The sequence below is a fragment of the Leucopleurus acutus genome (genome assembly GCF_964270905.1).
Source record: "Leucopleurus acutus genome assembly, chromosome: 1".
Taxonomy (NCBI): Eukaryota; Metazoa; Chordata; class Mammalia; order Artiodactyla; family Delphinidae; genus Leucopleurus; species Leucopleurus acutus.
Window position 1 is genome coordinate 86784245 of NC_139142.1, and position 20448 is coordinate 86804692.

A 20448-nucleotide genomic window follows, 5' to 3' on the forward strand; every position below is an offset into this window, starting at 1 on the left:
CTGTGTCTTCTAAATAGTAAACTTGAGTGCCTAGTGTTTATCCATTATTTTATCCCCAGTTTCCTATATGGTGCCCCATAGTACCCTCAGCATTTTTATTTTTTGCATTAAAATGTTGATATAATTCAAAGACCATGAAATTTGCCCTTTTTTAAAAAAAGTGTGCAATTCAGAGGTTTTTAGTATACTCACAAAGTTGTGCAGCCATCTCCCTATTTAATTCCAGAACATTTTTATCACCCCAAAAAGAAACCCCACGCCCATTAGGAGGTCACCCTTCATTCCCCCTCCCTTCAGCCCCTGGCAACCACTAATTACTTTTTGTCTCTATGGATTTGCCTAGTCTGGACATTTCATATCAGTGGAAGGGCCCTCCAGTCTTTTTTTTCCCAACCTTCTTCATTATTATAGTTTTCCCTGTATCATGTGCTTTAGCCAAACAGTACTTTGGTGGGGTCTTCATACATGTCTCATGCTTTCTTACCTCTGTAACTTTTCTTATGCCACCTCCTCTATCTGAAATGCTTTTTTCTACTTATTTAGAGTTTTACCTAGCCTTCAATGCCTAATTCGGATAAGACCCCTTCCAAGAAACTTTCCTGATCATATTAGGTAGGAATCATCTCTGAAATCCTACAGTAATTATACTATTTTAGGTGCTACCTTGCCTACTGATTCTTTGAGACTGCTCTCATGTTTTCTCATTGTCTTATACTCTCCCATCCAGTACCATGGCACAATAAGTTCTTAAAACATAGTTGAAAATGTCATGGACACTCTGGAAAATAACATGACAGTTTCTTTAAAAACCAAACATAGACTTACCATACAACCCAGCAGTCTCACTCCTGGGCATTTATTCCAGAGAAATAAAAACTAATATTCATGTAAAAATCTGTACACAGTTTTTCATAGCTGCTGTATTTGTTATAGCCAAAAACTAGAAACCACCAATATGTTCTAAAGTAGTTGAATGCTTAAACAAACTATTGTACATTCATATCGGAATACTACTCAGCAATAAAAAGGAATGAACTATTGATGTATACAACTATGCATTATGTTGATTGAAAAAAATCTCAAAAGGTCACATACTATATGATTCCATTTATATAATATTCTTGAAATGACAAAATTACGGAGTGGAGAACCAATTAGTGGTTACCAGGGATCAGGTATAGTGGGGAAAGAGGATAGGTTTGACTATAAAGGATAGCATGAGGGAGATACTTGTGACGATGGAATAGGTCTGTATCTTGATTTTGATGGTGTTTACATGAATCTATACATATGATAAAATGGCATAGAACTATATACATACACATTGTACCAATGTCAGTTTCCAGATTTTGATGTCATATTGTTGTATAAGATGTACCCATTGGGGAAAATTGTGTGAAGGGTATATCAGATTTATCTGTGCTATCTTTGCAATTTCCTATGAACCTATAATTATTTCAAGATGAAAAGTTAAAGTTTTTTTCTTTACAGATTGAAGTGGTATTTAGCATAATCATTTTGCCACTCATGGTGCTGCTTTTCATCAGTATGAATCAGTCTGCACCTTTCAAAATAATGTTACTCTTGAGGTTGACAAGATAACCTGTTTATAGTATTTTAGTTGCATTTTACAATTAGATGAAACCTGTTTAAGCAAGAACTGAGACAAAGTAGTTCTTTGATATGCTGGCTATCCAAGGCCTTGTCTTAATTTTTAAATTAAGTGGTGAGCCTTAAACTGAGTCATATTTTGGTACACTTTAAGTTCCTGGTGCTCTTGTATACTGGCACATAGAGGACAATGACTACAGCAATGAGTCCTGTGTAGTATCTGTCATCCTGTGGGATGTTGATAAACAATAATTATTTTTGACTTGACATTAATTGATTCAAACAATTCTTTTCTTAATATAGGTTGAAAATCTTCTGGTAAGATTTCGAAAAACCATACTATTAACCAATATTCAACTCAAAAACTATTTCTTCTTTTTTTTTTACATCTTTACTGGAGTATAATTGCTTTACAACGGTGTGTTGGTTTTTGCTTTATAACAAAGTGAATCAGTTGTACATATACATATGTTCCCATATCTCTTCCCTCTTGCATCTCCCTCCCTCCCACCCTCCCTATCCCACCCATCTTGGTGGTCACAAAGCACGGAGCTGATCTCCCTGTGCTATGCGGCTGCTTCCCACTAGCTATCTATTTTACATTCGGTAGTGTATATATGTCCATGCCACTCTCTCACTTTGTCACAGTTTACCCTTCCCCCTCCTCATATCCTCAAGTCCATTCTCTAGTAGGTCTGTGTCTTTATTCCTGTCTTACCCCTAGGTTCTTCATGACATTGTTTTTCTTAAATTCCATATATATGTGTTAGCATACGGTATTTGTCTTTCCCTTTAGGACTTACTTCACTCTGTATGACAGTCTCTAGGTCCATCCACCTCATTACAAATAGCTCAATTTCGTTTCTTTTTATGGCTGAGTAATATTCCATTGTATATATGTGCCACATCTTCTTTATCCATTCATCCGATGATGGACACTTAGGTTGTTTCCATCTCCGGGCTATTGTAAATAGAGCTGCAATGAACATTTTCGTACATGACTCTTTTTGAATTATGGTTTTCTCAGGGTATATGCCCAGTAGTGGGATTGCTGGGTTGTATGGTAGTTCTATTTGTAGTTTTTTAAAGAACCTCCATACTGTTTTCCATAGTGGCTGTATCAATTTACATTCCCACCAGCAGTGCAAGAGTGTTCCCTTTTCTCCACACCCTCTCCAGCATTTATTGTTTCTAGATTTTTTGATGATGGCCATTCTGACTAGTGTGAGATGATATCTCATTGTAATTTTGATTTGCATTTCTCTAATGATTAGTGATGTTGAGCATTCTTTCATGTGTTTGTTGGCAGTCTGTATATCTTCTTTGGAGAAATGTCTATTTAGGTCTGCTGCCCATTTTTGGATTGGGCTATTTGTTTTTTTGTTATTGAGCTGCATGAGGTGCTTGTAAATTTTGGAGATTAATCCTTTGTCAGTTGCTTCATTTGCAAATATTTTCTCCCATTCTGAGAGTTGTCTTTTGGTCTTGTTTATGGTTTCCTTTGCGGTACAAAAGCTTTGAAGTTTCATGAGGTCCCATTTGTTTATTTTTATGTCCATTTCTCTAGGAGGTGGGTCAAAAAGAATCTTGCTGTGATTTATGTCATAGAGTGTTCTGCCTATGTTTTCCTCTAAGAGTTTGATAGTTTCTGGCCTTACATTTAGATCTTTAATCCATTTTGAGCTTATTTTTATGTATGCTGTTAGGGAGTGATCTAATCTCGTACTTTTACATGTACCTGTCCAGTTTTCCCAGCACCACTTATTGAAGAGGCTGTCCTTTCTCCACTGTACATTCCTGCCTCCTTTATCAAAGATAAGGTGACCATATGTGTATGGGTTTATCTCTCGGCTTTCTATTCTGTTCTATTGATCTATCTTTCTGTTTTTGTGCCAGTACCATACTGTCTTGATTACTGTAGCTTTGTAGTATAGTCTGAAGTCAGGGAGCCTGATTCCTCCAGCTCCATTTTTCGTTCTCAAGATTGTTTTGGCTCTTCGGGGTGTTTTGTGTTTCCATACAAATTGTTAAATTTTTTGTTCTAGTTCTGTGAAAAATGCCAGTGGTAGTTTGATAGGGATTGCATTGAATCTGTACATTGCTTTGGGTAGTAGAGTCATTTTCACAATGTTGATTCTTCCAATTCAAGAACATGGTATATCTCTCCATCTATTTGTATCATCTTTAATTTCTTTCATCAGTGTCTTATAATTTTCTGCATACAGGTCTTTTGTCTCCTTAGGTAGGTTTATTCCTAGATATTTTATTCTTTTTTTTGCAGTGGTAAATGGGAGTGTTTTCTTGATTTCACTTTCAGATTTTTCATCATTAGTGTATAGGAATGCCAGAGATTTCTGTGCATTAATTTTGTATCCTGCTACTTTACCAAATTCATTGATTAGCTCTAGTAGTTTTCTGGTAGCATCTTTAGGATTCTCTATGTATAGTATCATGTCATCTGCAAACAGTGACAGCTTTACTTCTTCTTTTCCGATTTGGATTCCTTTTATTTCCTTTTCTTCTCTGATTGCTGTGGCTAAAACTTCCAAAACTATGTTGAATAATAGTGGTGAGAGTGGGCAACCTTGTCTTGTTCCTGATCTTAGTGGAAATGCTTTCAGTTTTTCACCATTGAGGACAATGTTGGCTGTGGGTTTGTCATATATGGCCTTTATTCTGTTGAGGAAATTTCCCTCTATGCCTACTTTCTGAAGGATTTTTATCATAAATGGGTGTTGAATTTTATTGAAAGCTTTCTCTGCATCTATTGAGATGATCATATGTTTTTTCTCCTTCAGTTTGTTGATATGGTGTATCACATTGATTGATTTGCGTATATTGAAGAATCCTTGCATTCCTGGAATAAACCCCACTTGATCACGGTGTATGATCCTTTTAATGTGCTGTTGGATTCTGTTTGCTAGTATTTTGCTGAGGATTTTTGCATCTATGTTCATCAGTGATATTGGCCTGTAGTTTTCTTTCTTTGTGACATCCTTGTCTGGTTTTGGTATCAGGGTGATGGTGGCCTCGTAGAATGAGTTTGGGAGTGTTCCTCCCTCTGCTATATTTTGGAAGAGTTTGAGAAGGATAGGTGTTAGCTCTTCTCTAAATGTTTGATAGAATTTGCCTGTGAAGCCATCTGGTCCTGGGCTTTTGTTTGTTGGAAGATTTTTAATCACAGTTTCAATTTCATTGCCTGTGGTTGGTCTGTTCATATTTTCTATTTCTTCCTGATTCAGTCTTGGCATGTTGTGCATTTCTAAGAATTTGTCCATTTCTTCCAGGTTGTCCATTTTATTGGCATAGAATTGCTTGTAGTAATCTCTCATGATCTTTTGTATTTCTGCAGTGTCAGTTGTTACTTCTCCTTTTTCATTTCTAATTCTATTGATTTGAGTCTTCTGCCTTTTTTTCTTGATGAGTCTGGCTAATGGTTTATCAATTTTGTTTTACTTCTCAAAGAACCAGCTTTTAGTTTTATTGATCTTTGCTATTGCTTCCTTCATTTCTTTTTCATATATTTCTGATCTGATCTTTATGATTTCTTTCCTTCTGCTAACTTTGGGGGTTTTTTGTTCTTCTTTCTCTAATTGCTTTAGGTGCAAGGTTAGGTTGTTTATTCGAGATGTTTCCTGTTTCTTAAGGTAGGATTGTATTGCTATAAGCTTCCCTCTTAGAACTGCTTTTGCTGCATCCCATAGGTTTTGGGTCGTCATGTCTCCATTGTCATTTGTTTCTAGGTATTTTTTGATTTCCTCTTTGATTTCTTCAGTGATCACTTCGTTATTAAGTAGTGTATTGTTTAGCCTCCATGTGTTTGTATTTTTTACAGATATTTTCCTGTAATTGATATCTAGTCTCATAGCGTTGTGGTTGGAAAAGATACTTGATACAATTTCAGTTTTCTTAAATTTACCAAGGCTTGATTTGTGACCCAAGATATGATCTATCCTGGAGAATGTTCCATGAGCACTTGAGAAAAATGTGTATTCTGTTGTTTTTGGATGGAATGTCCTATAAATATCAATTAAGTCCATCTTGTTTAATGTATCATTTAAAGCTTGCGTTTCCTTATTTATTTCCATTTTGGATGATCTGTCCATTGGTGAAATTGTGGTGTTTTAGTCCCCTACTATGAATGTGTTGCTGTCGATTTCCCCTTTATGGCTGTGAGTATTTGCCTTATTTATTGAGGTGCTCCTATGTTGGGTGCATAAGTATTTACAATTGTTATATCTTCTTCTTGGATCGATCCCTTGATCATTATGTAGTGTCCTTCTTTGTCTCTTCTAATAGTCTTTATTTTAAAGTCTGTTTTGTCCGATATGAGAATTGCTATTCCAGCTTTCTTTTGGTTTCCATTTGCATGGAATATTCTTTTCCATCCCCTCACTTTCAGTCTGTATGTGTCTCTAGGTCTGAAGTGGGTCTCTTGTAGACAATATATATATGGGTCTTGTTTTTGTATCCATTCAGCCAGTCTGTGTCTTTTGGTAGGAGCATTTAATCCATTTACATTTAAGGCGATTATTGATATGTATGTTCCTATTCCCATTTTCTTAGTTGTTTTGGGTTTGTTATAGGTGTTTTCCTTCTCTTGTGTTTCTTGCCTAGAGATGATCCTTTAGCATTTGTTGTAAAGCTGGTTTGGTGGTGCTGAACTCTCTCAACTTTTGCTTGTCTGTAAAGGTTTTAATTTCTCCATCAAATCTGAATGAGATCCTTGCTGGGTAGAGTAATCTTGGTTGTAGGTTTTTCTCCTTCATCACTTTAAATATGTCCTGCCAGTCCCTTCTGGCTTGCAGAGTTTCTGCTGAAGGATCAGCTGTTAACCTTATGGGGATTCCCTTGTGTGTTATTTGTTGTTTTTCCCTTGCTGCTTTTAATATGTTTTCTTTGTATTTAATTTTTGACAGTTTGATTAATATGTGTCTTGGCGTGTTTCTCCTTGTATTTATCCTGTATGGGACTCTCTGTGCTTCCTGGACTTGATTAACTATTTCCTTTCCCATATTAGGGAAGTTTTCAACTATAATCCCTTCAAATATTTTCTCAGACCCTTTCTTTTTCTCTTCTTCTTCTGGAACCCCTATAATTCGAATGTTGCTGTGTTTAATGTTGTCCCAGATGTCTCTGAGACTGTCCTCAGTTCTTTTCATTCTTTTTTCTTTATTCTGCTCTGCAGTAGTTATTTCCACTATTTTATCTTCCAGGTCACTTATCCGTTCTTCTGCCTCAGTTATTCTGCTGTTGATCCCTTCTAGAGTATTTTTAATTTCATTTATTGTGTTGTTCATCATTGCTTGTTTTATCTTTAGTTCTTGTAAGTCCTTATTAAAAGTTTCTTGCATTTTCTCTATTCTATTTCCAAGATTTTGGATCATCTTTACTATCATTATTCTGAATTTTTTTTCAGGTAGACTGCCTATTTCCGCTTCATTTGTTAGGTCTGGTGGGTTTTTATCTTGCTCCTTCATCTTCTGTGTGTTTTTCTGTCTTCTCATTTTGCTTATCTTACTGTGTTTGGGGTCTCCTTTTTGCAGGCTGCAGGTTCATAGTTCCCGTTGTTTTTGGTGTCTGTCCCCAGTGGCTAAAGTTGGTTCAGTGGGTTGTGTAGGCTTCCTGGTGGAGGGGACCAGTGCCTGTGTTCTGATGAATGAGGCTGGATCTTGTCTTTCTGGTGGGCAGGTCCACGTCTGGTAGTGTGTTTTGGGGTGTCTGTGAACTTATTATGATCTTAGGCAGCCTCTTTGCTAATGGATGGTGTTGTGTTCCTGCCTTGCTAGTTGTTTGGCATAAGATGTCCAGCACTGTAGCTTGCTGGTCGTTGAGTGAAGCTGGGTGTTGGTGTTGAGATGGAGATCTCTGGGAGATTTTCACCATTTGATATTATGTGGAGCTGGGAGGCCTCTTATGGACCAGTGTCCTGAAGTTGGCTCTCCCACCTCAGAGGCACAGCACTGACTCCTGGCTGCAGCACCAAGAGCCTTTCATCCACACAGCTTTGATGATAAAGGTGCTCTTCTTCACTGTTGTTCAAGTTCTAGGTAGAGATTTCAGACTGCCTTTACCCTAAAAAGAGCTGGAGAAGCATTGGTGGTTCTTCTCCAAAGGAAGGTACCCTCTGAATGTTTGGGGGATGAAGAAAGGAAGATGTTTGTTCTTTTTCCTATGGTCTCATCCTCCAAATCACCTTTGGAATCAAACTTAAAAACTTTTGAAAATTGTTATACTATATATTAAGTAAAATGAATATTCTTGTGCAAATTTAAAATGAGTATTACAAAATCAGAACTTATTTCTAATTCTTTTTGGAAAGTGGTGTGGTATGCATAACTTAAGGATTTTTCTTTTGTACTTATGATCAAGCTCAAAGTGAATATGAGAGAACAAAAGTAAATATGAGCAAAACTACATATTCTTTAGTAAAATGAAAATGATTTTTTTTTCAGGTTAAACTGCAGAACAACATATCATATCAGATGGCAGACATACATCATTTAAAGGGTAAGAAACTTAATTACAGATTAAAGATAAAGGTCATTAAATGTCTAAAATCCTGAAGAATTAAGAAATCCTCAAGTTAAACAGCTAAATGAAATAGAATTTTTGAACAAAGCTCCTCTGATGGCAAAACATTTATCCTTTTGTCTTAAGATATAATGAAAAATTTTTAATGTTGCTTTATATATAATAAGTGCAAGTTAATATTTGAGGTCTGCATTTTAATCTTGTGCTGTAGACAGAGTTCATGCAATGAAATGTTAGAAGAATCCTCAAAGAAAATTGAGGTGTAACTTCGGAGACGGTCAGATTTCTAGGGAAAAGATTAGGGATGATTCCTCTGTACTGTGTCCAGTCTGCTAAAATAATCCACTCAGATCTAGGGATACGTTGGAAAGATCCTCCAAACTTAATGTTTTAGATACCCCAGGATCAAAGAAACCTGCAACAAAAACTGGGAAGAAACCTGGAGACGGATTTGATAGATAGGTAGGTAGGTAGATAGATAGATAGAAAGAAAGTAAGAAGACAGATTTTTTTTCACTTAGATGAAGTGATAGGAGATGACTAAAGCTCTTATGAAAAATAATAGGTAAAGAGAACAAGCTCTATCGTCTGCTTACATTACTTCACACTGTCACTGGCCTTTGGAGTTTGGGGTCTGAGGACTATCCCGCTTCTCCCTCATACCTTTTGATTACAACCCTATATATTTTAAAACTTTGCATGCAGTGACTCTGAGTTTATATATGTGGGTAATACTTGCTCTCTAATTTCATAACTATATCTTTATAACCATTTTAAACCTGTTTAGATAGAATTAGGTAATATATACATATATTTTTCAAATTTATTTATATTTATTTATTGGCTGCGTTAGGTCTTTGTTGCTGCATGTGGGCTTTCTCTAGTTGCCATGAGCTGGGGCTACTCTTCATTGCAGTGTGTGGGCTTCTCATTGCAGTGGCTTCTCTTGTTGTGGAGCACGGGCTCTAGGCACGTGGACTTCAGTAGTTGCAGCACACAGGCTTAGTAGTTACAGCATGCGGGCCCTAGAGTTCACGGGCTTCAGTAGTTGGGGCGCACGAGATCAGTAGTTTTGGCTTGCGGGCTCTAGAGCACAGGCTCAGTAGTTGTGGCGCACGGGCTTAGTTGCTTCGCGGCATGTGGGATCTTCCCAGACCAAGGATCGAACCTGTGCCCCCTGCATTGGCAGGCAGCTTCTTAACCACTGCACCACCAGGGAAATCCCAGGTAATATATTTTCAAACATCCTCTTGAAGAAGTCAACCTAAGTTGACTTTGTAATTTATGTAAGTTTTGCTTCTCACCTAGCAAATCCATTAGGAAATATCATTTGTATGTTATAATCCAGACATAGGAATTATTAATTTTTTACTATCTATGATTTAGAACAGCTTTGATTTTCTGTTAAAAATTTACTTTCTGGTTGGCCACAATAATTGTTGTTGCATTTGTGTCCATATTCTACTCTTTTTGACTCACAGGAGTGCACAGGATGACACAGAAGATGGCACACTGTCAGTGCTGCTTCCAGCTTGCAATTTTTACAAATGATTTTGCTTGTCATCAAAGTATATTTCTTATTAAATAGTAATAGATCAGTTGAAAAGGAAGTCCTATGGGTTTTGCTAGTACATGTCAGAGAAAATGACAGCCTATGTTACTGAGTAAAAATCTTTATTTTGCTGTATGTGTTGAAGTAGATCTTGAGATGTTTTGAAATTTTGATGATAATCTTTAGCAGAGAAAAAAGCTTTGATTTGAACTCATACCATGCAACTTTTGGTTTTAGTGCAGTTACTGAAGCTTGGATGCTTGAGATTGAATTTCATTAATGTGACTTTTGCACCCTGGGAACTCTTTCTGCTGAAACAAACTTCTTGACAAGTTGACAGTAAAATCCGTATTTGACTATTTTCATTGACATTAATGTCGGATATAATGGAATTAATACACATCAAGATCCTAAAAAAAATCTTTTAATATTTTCTTGGAAATAAGAGGATTAGGGTTGGTTTTTAATGCCTGAGAAAGTAAATTAACATTCTACTATACACTGATTTATTTTGAATAGCTTACCTTATTTTTATTCCTATTACTGAAAGAAAATTTGCAATAAAAAATTTCCAGAAGTAAATTTTTTTTTTTGGCTTTAAAAGATCATCCTAGAAGTTAAATTGAGAGATTATGGCCATGTCTTTCTATAGCATACCCTGATATTACTGTCAGAGCTAGACTACCCTGCACAATCAACCTTGGACCTGATCTCATATTAAGTTACTCTGGGGACTTTCCTGGTGTTGCAGTGGTTAAGAGTCCCCCTGCCAATTCAGGGGACACAGGTTTGATCCCTGGTCCGGGAAGATCCCACATGCTGCGGAGTAACTAAGCCCATGCACCACAACTACTGAGCCTGTGCTCTAGAGCCCACGAGCCACAACTCCTGAGCCCACGTGCCACAACTACTGAAGCCTGCAAGCTTAGTGCCTGTGCTCCGCAACAAGAGAAGCTACCACAATGAGAAGCCTGTGCACTGCAACGAAGAGTAGCCCCCCCCACTTGCGACAACTAGAGAAAGCCCACGTGCAGCAACGAAGACCCAACGCAGCCAAAAATTAAAAAAAAAAAAAGTTACTCTGAGCATCCTGCTGTGGTGACCTAGAGCAGCCACACTAGACACAGAGTATCTTTGGGTTTAAAATGAAGAAAACACATGGCAATCAGTTGAAAGTAAAATTGTGATATAGGAAAATTTTGTCTTTAGTTTTGCTTTCTGATCTGTTTACTCCCCTTGCCCCCATTTTTTTGGCCACGGCACGCGGCTTGCAGGATCTCAATTTCCCAACCAGGGATTGAACCCTGGCCACTGCAGTGAAAGCACCGAATCCTAACCACTATACCACTAGAGAACTCTACTTGTCCCCTTTCAAGTCTTTATTTTGGCCCACTCAAAGCATCAATCTGCTGCATGCTTTATAATCCTTTCCGTGTATTCAAATAGGTTAGAATCTGATATTTTACATGGACTGGAACTAACTCATACTGATGTTCTATTTTTCTGTCAATTGAATTTTAAGCCTTTTATCTGCATTTAAAAATGAAAACTTTATTTCCTGATAAAGGTATTTCAAATATTGTTAGTGAGAAACTTTGTGGGGAGGCAGAGAAGCCATCCCAAATCTTAACATCATACTAAGCCTCAGGTTCATTCTGAAGGTAAACTTAGCTGCTTCAGTTAGTTTACTGTGTAGGAAAAAGAAGCCTGAATTAGTCCTGACCACCAGTTGAGGTCCATTCCCTAGTAGCTACTAGGTAGTGCTGATTTGATTTTTCTTTTTTTAATTGTAGTAACTTTCAATTCTAAAATATTTCCTTCTTGAGTACAGTTTCAGGGAACTGGCTAACACTGTCTGTAAACTACAAGGCTTTTTGTCACTGCCTCCTGCTGGGGTCTCATTGTTTCTGTAGACTCAACATCCATAGCTGAGGCCAGAGTTCTGCTACCTCTAGCCCTCTATTTCTTAGTAAATGGGACCAGGGATCAGGTAACAAGCTGAATATGTTATTCAGGGATACCTGACCTCAGATTTGTTACTTTTATCTAGGGTGGGAGTAATGTGAAAAACTACAGAAATCAACCGTGTTTATATATTGGAGAATTAATAGAGTAAGAAGAGAAATTTAAAATGTGACTTGACTAAACTCATAGACACAGAGAGTAGAATGGTGGCTACCATTCTACTGGGAGGTGGCTGGGAGGTGTGTGGGGAAAATGAGATGTTGGTCAAAGGGTACAAACTGTTATAAGATGAATAAGTTTTGGTGATATATATACAGAATGGTGATTATAGTTAACAACACTGTATTATATACTTGAAAGTTGCTAAGACAGTAGATCTTAAATGTTCTCACCACAAAAAAAGTGGTAATTATGTGAGATGGTGGACATGTTGGCTAATGCTATGATGGTAATCATTTCACAATACGTGAGTGAATCAAATCAACATGTTGTACACCTTGAACTTACACAATGTTATATCTCAATTAAAGTAAAAATAATAGGGCTTCCCTGGTGGCGCAGTGGTTAAGAATCCGCCTGCCAATGCAGGGGACATGGGTTTGAGCCCTGGTCTGGGAAGATCCCACATGACGCAGAGCAATTAAGCCCATGCACCACAACTACTGAGCCTGTGCTCTAGGGCCCGTGTGCCACAACTACTGAGCCCACATGCCACAGCTACTGAAGCTCATGTGCCTAGAGCCCATGCTCCGCAACAAGAGACGCCACCGCAGTGAGAAGCCCGTGCACCGCAACAAAGAGTAGCTCCCACTCGCCACAACTAGAGAAAGACCATGCGCAGCAATGAAGACCCAACACAGCCATAAATAAATAAATTAATTAATTTTAAAAAATAAATTTTAAAAATAATAATAAAAATGTGGCTTGAATAGGCAAGCATATTTACTACCTATAAGCACTTTATGTAAATCATTTACTTTTCATATTTGATTATTAATACTATACAATAGCTGTTATTATGCATATTATTAAACTTTATATACTTCAACAAATGTTCATGTGACTTTAACATTTTTACTTTTTGTCATCACCATAGTTATGATTCCACAATAAAATTTAGAAAGTAGAGAAAAAAATATGCTCAGAATCCCACCACTAAGTGTAATTAATCACTGGTAGCATTTTGATGTATTTTTATTCTCATCTGTTTTACATGGATATATTTTATATTATAAATATATGTTTATATCTGCTTTTTAAAAACTTACATCACAAGCATTTTTTGAGTGCCTTTAAAGTGACAAGATTATTTCTGTAAGCCCTCTATGAAAAGTAGATGTTATGTTATAGTTATAATATTGTACATTATGGTTAGATATTATACTTTAATCTTAATAAGTCATTATTGCTTATACAGAATAGACCTCTGTTCCCATTTATAAAAATTAAAACTTTCTTTACTACTTTTGCTTAACTTCTAAGGCTGTTGGCTAATTTTTTAATCCTCTATCCAAGAAACTGACATTTCTCTTTTCTGGCTGAATTTCTTTTATTTGTAGGGTTAGATAAAGAGGGAGTGACTAGAAAATGTGGGGCCAGTGATGATGGATTAAAGGTTGCCAAAGGGGATCTGGTCCAGCTTTTAATTTACTATCCAGTTTGAAATTTCGTGTTATTCATTACAGCTAAAACTTTTAGCTGTAGTCTGGAGGTTATAAGCTTTGAAAATGGAATTTTTGTATATGTGGACCTTAAACCTCAGTAGCAGAACTAGAAATGAGATCTAAAATGATTGGTACCTAATTTGGGAATCAAGTATGATCTAGAATGAATTGAATTCTGTACCCATATCCAATACACCTAAAAAATATGATTTTTTCTCTACTTTTATAAAGCAGTAAAGTTTAGAGAGATAGTTCTTTTTGTACTATTTCTACAACTTAGCGTATTGTCTACATAATGTGAAAAGATGTATATATTTTTAATATTTCTGATTTATGTGAAACCACTGAGGCTATCTTGTTTTATTGCCCATGCATGTGTGTGAAAGGCAATTAAATGTGGTACTAATTATATAAATTTAACTTCCTGTATATAATTTTTGAAAATCCCATACCTTCTCAATGGGAAGCAGTAAAGTAAACTTCATTCCTTTGATTTTTACCTTCTGTGGATAGAGCAACTCGCTGAGCTTCGTCAGGAGTTTCTTCGACAAGAAGACCAGCTCCAGGACTATAGGAAGAACAGTACTTACCTCGTGAAGAGGTTAGAATATGAGAGGTAAGATGCTACGTGCAACAAATATTTATGAATCTTGAATATTTGTCCAACTTTCAATTCATTTCTTCCTTTCTGGCTTTTGTTTTTCTTCTCTTCTTTCATTTTACTAGGTCTTTTAAGTTCCTTTTCTGTTATCTTTCTATGCCTCTTTGAAATCACTCTTTTATTTTGATATGCTGAACAACATGAAAGTATCTCTTACAAGGCATGTTGAATCTACCCATGTAGTAGAGTTCATTGTGAGACAGAAAATCTTTCAAGGTCTGAGTTTTATTGAATGAGATGTGGCAAAGACTGAAAGAAGATTCTGTGGTTCTTTTTGAGGGTCAATCCAGAAGATAAAGCTGGCAGTGGAAGATATCCCCAGAATAGCTGAGGGACTAAGCACCAGCTGCTTCTCCTGTTCTGCACTTCAGTCCCTTTGCTTACACCTCTGCACTGTTGGTGATGAGGTTGGGAAACCTCTTAGGGGCCTTTCTAGAATTACTCTTTAAAAAGGTTTATTGTGTATTAAATCAGTTTTACAGTTAAAGGTATTTTTGGGTCTATACACCAAAAATTAGAAAGATTCACTGTATTTTAAACTGTTTATCCATTTCTGACTTCTTACTCTTGTAGGTTATCAATATGCATCTACTTACATATATGTATTTTAATCTAATAGTATTCAGTAATTTTACATATATCTTTAGGATTAAAGAAATATTATTCCAGCATGTTAGTGTACCAAAGCTTGTTTAATCTCTCCCAACTGCTGGACCATTGTAGGAGTTTTCCTTTTCTCACTGTTATGACTATCAACTATAAAAATCTTTGTGCAAAAAGCATTTTCTCCCTCTTACGTTATTTCACTGGTTATATTCTCAAATATAGAACTTCTGAGGTGGAATGTTTTATTGATCTTGTTGCTCTTATCACATATATGAAAGATTGCTTTGTAAAATGACTATACTAATTTATAATGTAAATGTTTCCCTGTAGCCCCACCAACATTGGCTTTTATATTTCTAACTTAATTTTGCTAGCATAGTAATAAGATAGTACTATATATACATATAAGAAGTTTAATTTGCATTTTAAATGGTGGAAGATAACATTTTTCTGTGTATGTATTCTTTGTTTCTTTTTGCATGAATGATCTATTTGTATTCTTTGACTACTCGTCCAGTGGAAATTCACAATCTTTATGTGTTTTGTTCCTTTACATTTTCTCTTGCTGGTTGCATTCTCTCTTCTTTATTAGTTTCTTCCATTGTTGCTCTTCTTATGGTTTAGGCTTTTATTATTGCGTTGAAAGTACTAACTATTTGATGAATCATCTGCTGCCACTCCTTATCAACTCTTATAATTCTAGCTTTTCTTATCTATTGCTATATATTGGTCTTACAGTTTTCTCTTCTAAAGTGTTTTTCTCTTCTATGATTGAAGTTGACTTTGACAGTTGTTTCTTTATAAATGCAATTTATAAAAATAAATTTTCATCTTTCTAATTTCTGTTTTTTAATTAGTTTTATCATTATTTTTATCCTCTGTTAAAGGTTCAAATATTATAAGAATTTTGACTGTGAGCTATTTTTATGTCTGCTCGTTGTCCTTCCCTACCCACTCCCCTGCTAACTGAATGCTTTATCCTTATAAATGTATGTTTTCAACTTCTAGACATCTTTGAGAATCAATCCAAAATAATAGTCTAAAAGAATGACTTGTAATTTAGTTTTCAGTGTGGACAACAGATCAAGGAATTAAGAGCACAGCATGAAGAAAATATTAAAAAGTTAGCAGACCAGTTTTTGCAGGAACAAAAGGTAAATTTTAAAAATACTTAAAATATGTTCTTGTTATAAATCTTAAAATTTAGAAGTTAAAATTTGTATTTTTGTTATAAAACATTATATTTTTAAGTATTTTAGCCTGCCTAACTCTAAAAGTGACTTGCAGTGGCTTTACTGCTGAGTAAATTAGACATTTACAAAAGTATAACCTCAACTCTTAAAACTAATTTTGAGCTAAATATCTTTTATCTGACTTTTAAAAATAATTTTTGCTATTTATGTCTTAGGTTGTAAAGTGGATGATCATTTTACTTGAAAATCAGCTATTTGCTATTTTATGCTTTTGAGAAATAGAAAAAAATTGAGAAAATTTTTCCTTAATTATCAGTCTTTGTTATTCTGAATTCCTTTCTTAAAACACAGAAATGAAACACTAGCCACTATTTTGATTCATATTTTGGGGGTGGCAAATTCTTTTAGTTCATACAATTCCAGTTGATATATATTATGAAAGTCCTGCTAGAAATGGAGGGAATTTGTCTGAAGTTTACTAGTCATTAGGACATTCATTTTTTTATACACTATAATCTAATCTGACTAGCTGTGGTTTGTATAAAGTCTTGTGATTTAGAGTTAAGAGAGATTGAATAGTGAAAAGTATTTTTCTTGGTCTTTGGCAGCATCTCATCTAAAGGACTAGAAGCTAAGGAAACCAGGTTTTCATTCTTTGCTCTTTCACTATTTTGCAGCATGATATTGAGGGCATCATTTTTTTTAATCTATAAAGTGGAATGGCTGCTGCCTATCTGCAGTCTTCCTTGAAGAGACATGGGGATAGATTGCTGGAAGATGGCAGGCCTGAGTGAGCTGCCTAGGTGGCATTGAGGGCAGCCAGAAGGTATTATTGAGATACTGGATGGTTAGAGGAGCATAGCAGAACATGGAAGGAAGGGGACAAGAGGCTTGCTGTTGCAATTGTGTTATTACAAGCCCAGTATATAAATAATGGGATGAATTTGCTCTCTTCTCTTCTCCCAAGAAGCACGTATATAAGCTTTTTCCTTTTTCCTGCCAAGTGTAGTTCTCCCTTTCTGCTCTTCTATATTAGGCTATTTTTACATTATTAATTAGCTAATATCTACTCCAGTTCTTCTTTGCACTTATCCTGCCCTAAATGTAGCAAGGTGGGGAGGAATGGAGATGCTTAAGAGCATTTCTCCTTTGTAGGGTGACATACCAGCTGCCTAATCTACTCCTCATCCTCATTCTCTGTTCTTCGACTACTATAACTAGTTGATTCTGTGAAATTTGAGTTGTTTTTCATAGGAACAAATCCATTGTAAGCTATATGAAACAAGCATAAGTTGTATTGAGGTTTTTTTTTTTTTTTTTTTAAACTAAGTACATTCCTGTTTTGGAAATTACTCTGGGGAGGGGGTCAGCAAACTAAATCCAGCCTCCTGCCTGTTTTTAACTGCCCATCAGCAAAAAATGGTCATTACATTGAAAAATGGTTAAAAAGTCAAAAGAATATTTTATGACATGGGAAAGTTGTAAGAAATTCAAATCTTAGTGTCTACAAATACATTAGAACACAGCCACACTCATTTGTTTATTGCTTTCATGCTACAAAGATAAATGGTTATAAACCAGAGGAGACTAAGAAGACCTGAGAACTTAAATGCAATGTAGTAAAAAATTAAATAAATAAATAAATAAAATAAAATAAATGCAGTGTAGTATCCTGGATTGGATCCTGGAACAGAAAAAGGTCTTAATGGAAAAAGTGGTGAAATCTAAGTAAAGTCTGGAGTTTAGTTAATAATGCACTAATGTTGGTTTCTCAGTTTTGTAAATGTGCTGTGCTAATGTGATGTTAACATTTAGGGAAATTGGGAGATGGGTAATTACTTTTCTGTAAATCTAAATTATTTCAGAGTAAGAAGTTTATTTAAAAAACAATTGGGGGACTTCCCTGGTGGTGCAGTGGTTAAGAATCCGCCTGTCAGTGCAGGGGACATGGATTTGAGCCCTGGTCTGGGAAGATCCCATATGCCGCGGACCAACTAAGCCCGTGTGCCACAGCTACTGAGTCTGCACTCTAGAGCTAGCGAGCCACAACTACTGAGCCCACGTGCCACAACTACTGAAGCCCACGCATGTAGAGCCCACGCTCCACAACAAGAGAAGCCACCGTAATGAGAAGCCCACGCACCGCAATGAAGAGTAGCCACCATTCTCCGCAACTAGAGAAAAGCCCTCGCGCAGCAACAAAGACCCAACACAGCCAAAAATAAAAAAACAAATAAATTTATTAAAAACCAAAAAGCAATTAGGTGGCCCCCTTACCAAATCAACAGTACTGCATTTAGGAAGCCATCTTATTTTGTTAATAGTATTTAATATCGTCCATTCACGTAAAGGTATTGCCGTTAATAATGCATCAAAGGGACAACATCTTTATTAACTGTTTTAAATGGAAAAGTATTTTTGACCAGTAGTTTGTTGACTTTTAAGTTTTGTTTATTATTGTTTGTTTTATCCACATCAAAAAGCAGTGGAATATTATGGAAGTAGCCTTATGATGTAGCATTATAGCAAAAATGCACAGAGATGCAGGATGGCTGCTCAGGTTGTACCTCAACGATTTTCTCACCTTTGGCCTTCATACTGACATGTTCAGAAATTTCAGTTTATCGTTTCACTCATCAGCAATTAAGCTCTCAGAATTGGCTATTGCTTACCAAGTTCCCAAAAACTGTGGGAGTGAGAAAGACTGTGGTTTGAATCCCTTTTCCACACTTCTCTAGCTTTGTAATCTTGAACAAGCTGCTTAAACTTCTTTAAGCCTCAGTTTTATTTTGTTTTTCCCAAAACTGTTCATTTGTCTCCACTAAAGGATAGACTTGAAAGCAATTTGTAAACTATGAAACACAGTGCAAATGTTTGTTGTTGATTTTATCTGCCAGATAGACTGGTATACCTACACCTGATTGTCAAAGCACCCTTTCTTCTTTATTGTGACAAATTCTTACAATTTGCCTCCTATTTTTCTAGATTTTCTATAGATTTTTTAGTACTATTGTTTTTTATCATGTTACCAATGATTGCACTGCATAATGCTTTAGAGTTGACAGAACATTTAATGTTAATATTATTATGCATTAAATATTAATATGGCAACCCAAGCATGTGTACTTGACTCCTTGCCTCTCCCAGTTTTCCTCTGAGGCAACTCAACCAATATAAAAGAGGAAACTGGCCCCCCACAGAATTGAGTCAGACCTAATCATAAACCTGAAGATTCAAGTTTCCAAGGAGGAGATATGGTTAGTTGAAGCAGGTTACAGGGAGCACTGACTTGTGCATTGTTCTGCCATTCCTTCGTATGCTTGAGTGGCCAGTGCACCTGGGAAGAAGTTTGCCTGTTTTCTACCCTTGCTGTTTCAACTTGGGGAAAAGCCTGACAATGTCAGTAGCCATCTATCACACTTGAGGGGACACCTGTGTGCCATCCTCCTGCTCTCTGCTATCCTACTCGATTACAACATATGCCTATACAGAATCCACTCTGCCCACAGCACCCAAGACTGTGCCAAACTGTAGGCCTCCACAGCAACCTACAGTGCTCAGCAAGACTGTCTTCTCACGGAATCACCAAAGAGAATTGTCAGCATAGCCAAAGGGAATTATCTCTGCCTAAAATTTTAGGCCATTTATGATAGAGACTTTTAAAAAATATTACTTATTCTCTGAATTCATATCAGGTATAAAAACTGAACAGAAAATAATATATCCCACATCTCTAAGTGTTTAGAATTTAGACCCATGGTATGTATTTCAAAAAAATGAATTGTTTCAGAATATTAAGTTAATAGTTGTTTCAGTAGTTTCACATTTTGAACTGAAAAATACTTACTGTTACCAAATCTTAATCTAACAGCAAGAGGCCCACAAGTTTGAATCAAAAGATGGAAATGGATTGGATATAAACCATCAGGCGGTACCTAAAAACATTCCAAAAGTTGCTGAGAATGCTGCAGGCAAGCATGAAGAACCCTCAAGCAATCATATTCCACATGGGAAAGGTATTACTGTTATTTTGTGTTAATAGAAAAACTAATAGAAATAGTTTCTAATAGTTTGTGTTAATAGAAAACTATTATTTTTCTCATTTTGAAATAGATTATTGAATCATAAAGAATATTGTTTGATTTTACTTCCATTATGATTAGGTGTCTTTTTCAAATTTGGATCCTTTAATAGAGAAGAAAAAACAGTAAGTTTATAGAGTTACAACTATGTCCAAAGCAAGATATAAAGATATTCATTTGATATAGCCTATTGCTCTACAAACTGATTATTACATTCCTTCAAAATATTTTCAATTTATGTAATGAAAAATATAAAATTATATTTTTTGTTACTGTTACTTGGGCAGAACAAATCAAACGAGGTGGTGATGCAGGAATGCCTGGAATAGAAGAGAATGACCTTGCAAAAGCTGAAGATCTTCCCATTGGTAAGTAAAAGTTAATAGAATATTTAACTGAAGTGATCATGTTATTTTTCATGTGACTCTATTGTTTGTTTTTTTTAAAATAAATTTATTTATTTATTTTTGGCTGTGTTGGGTCTTCGTTGCCACGCATGGGCTTTCTCTAGTTGTGGCAAGTTGGGGCTACTCTTCATTGCAGTGCATGGACTTCTTATTGCGGTGGCTTCTCTTGTTGC

The 20448-nt window shown here is 36.0% G+C and overlaps 1 protein-coding gene across 2 annotated transcripts in view; it reads left to right on the forward strand.

The window, feature by feature from the left end:
* GOLM2 (golgi membrane protein 2) overlaps window positions 1-20448 on the forward strand; it is a 113065-nt gene that overhangs the window by 36692 nt on the left and 55925 nt on the right. For both annotated transcript variants that reach the window (XM_082854405.1, XM_082854406.1), the window contains exons 2-6: window positions 8067-8121; window positions 13840-13942; window positions 15657-15747; window positions 19658-19802; window positions 20156-20236. In XM_082854405.1, the coding sequence (XP_082710531.1) occupies window positions 8067-8121; window positions 13840-13942; window positions 15657-15747; window positions 19658-19802; window positions 20156-20236 (475 nt within the window). The remainder of the gene's footprint in view (window positions 1-8066; window positions 8122-13839; window positions 13943-15656; window positions 15748-19657; window positions 19803-20155; window positions 20237-20448) is intronic.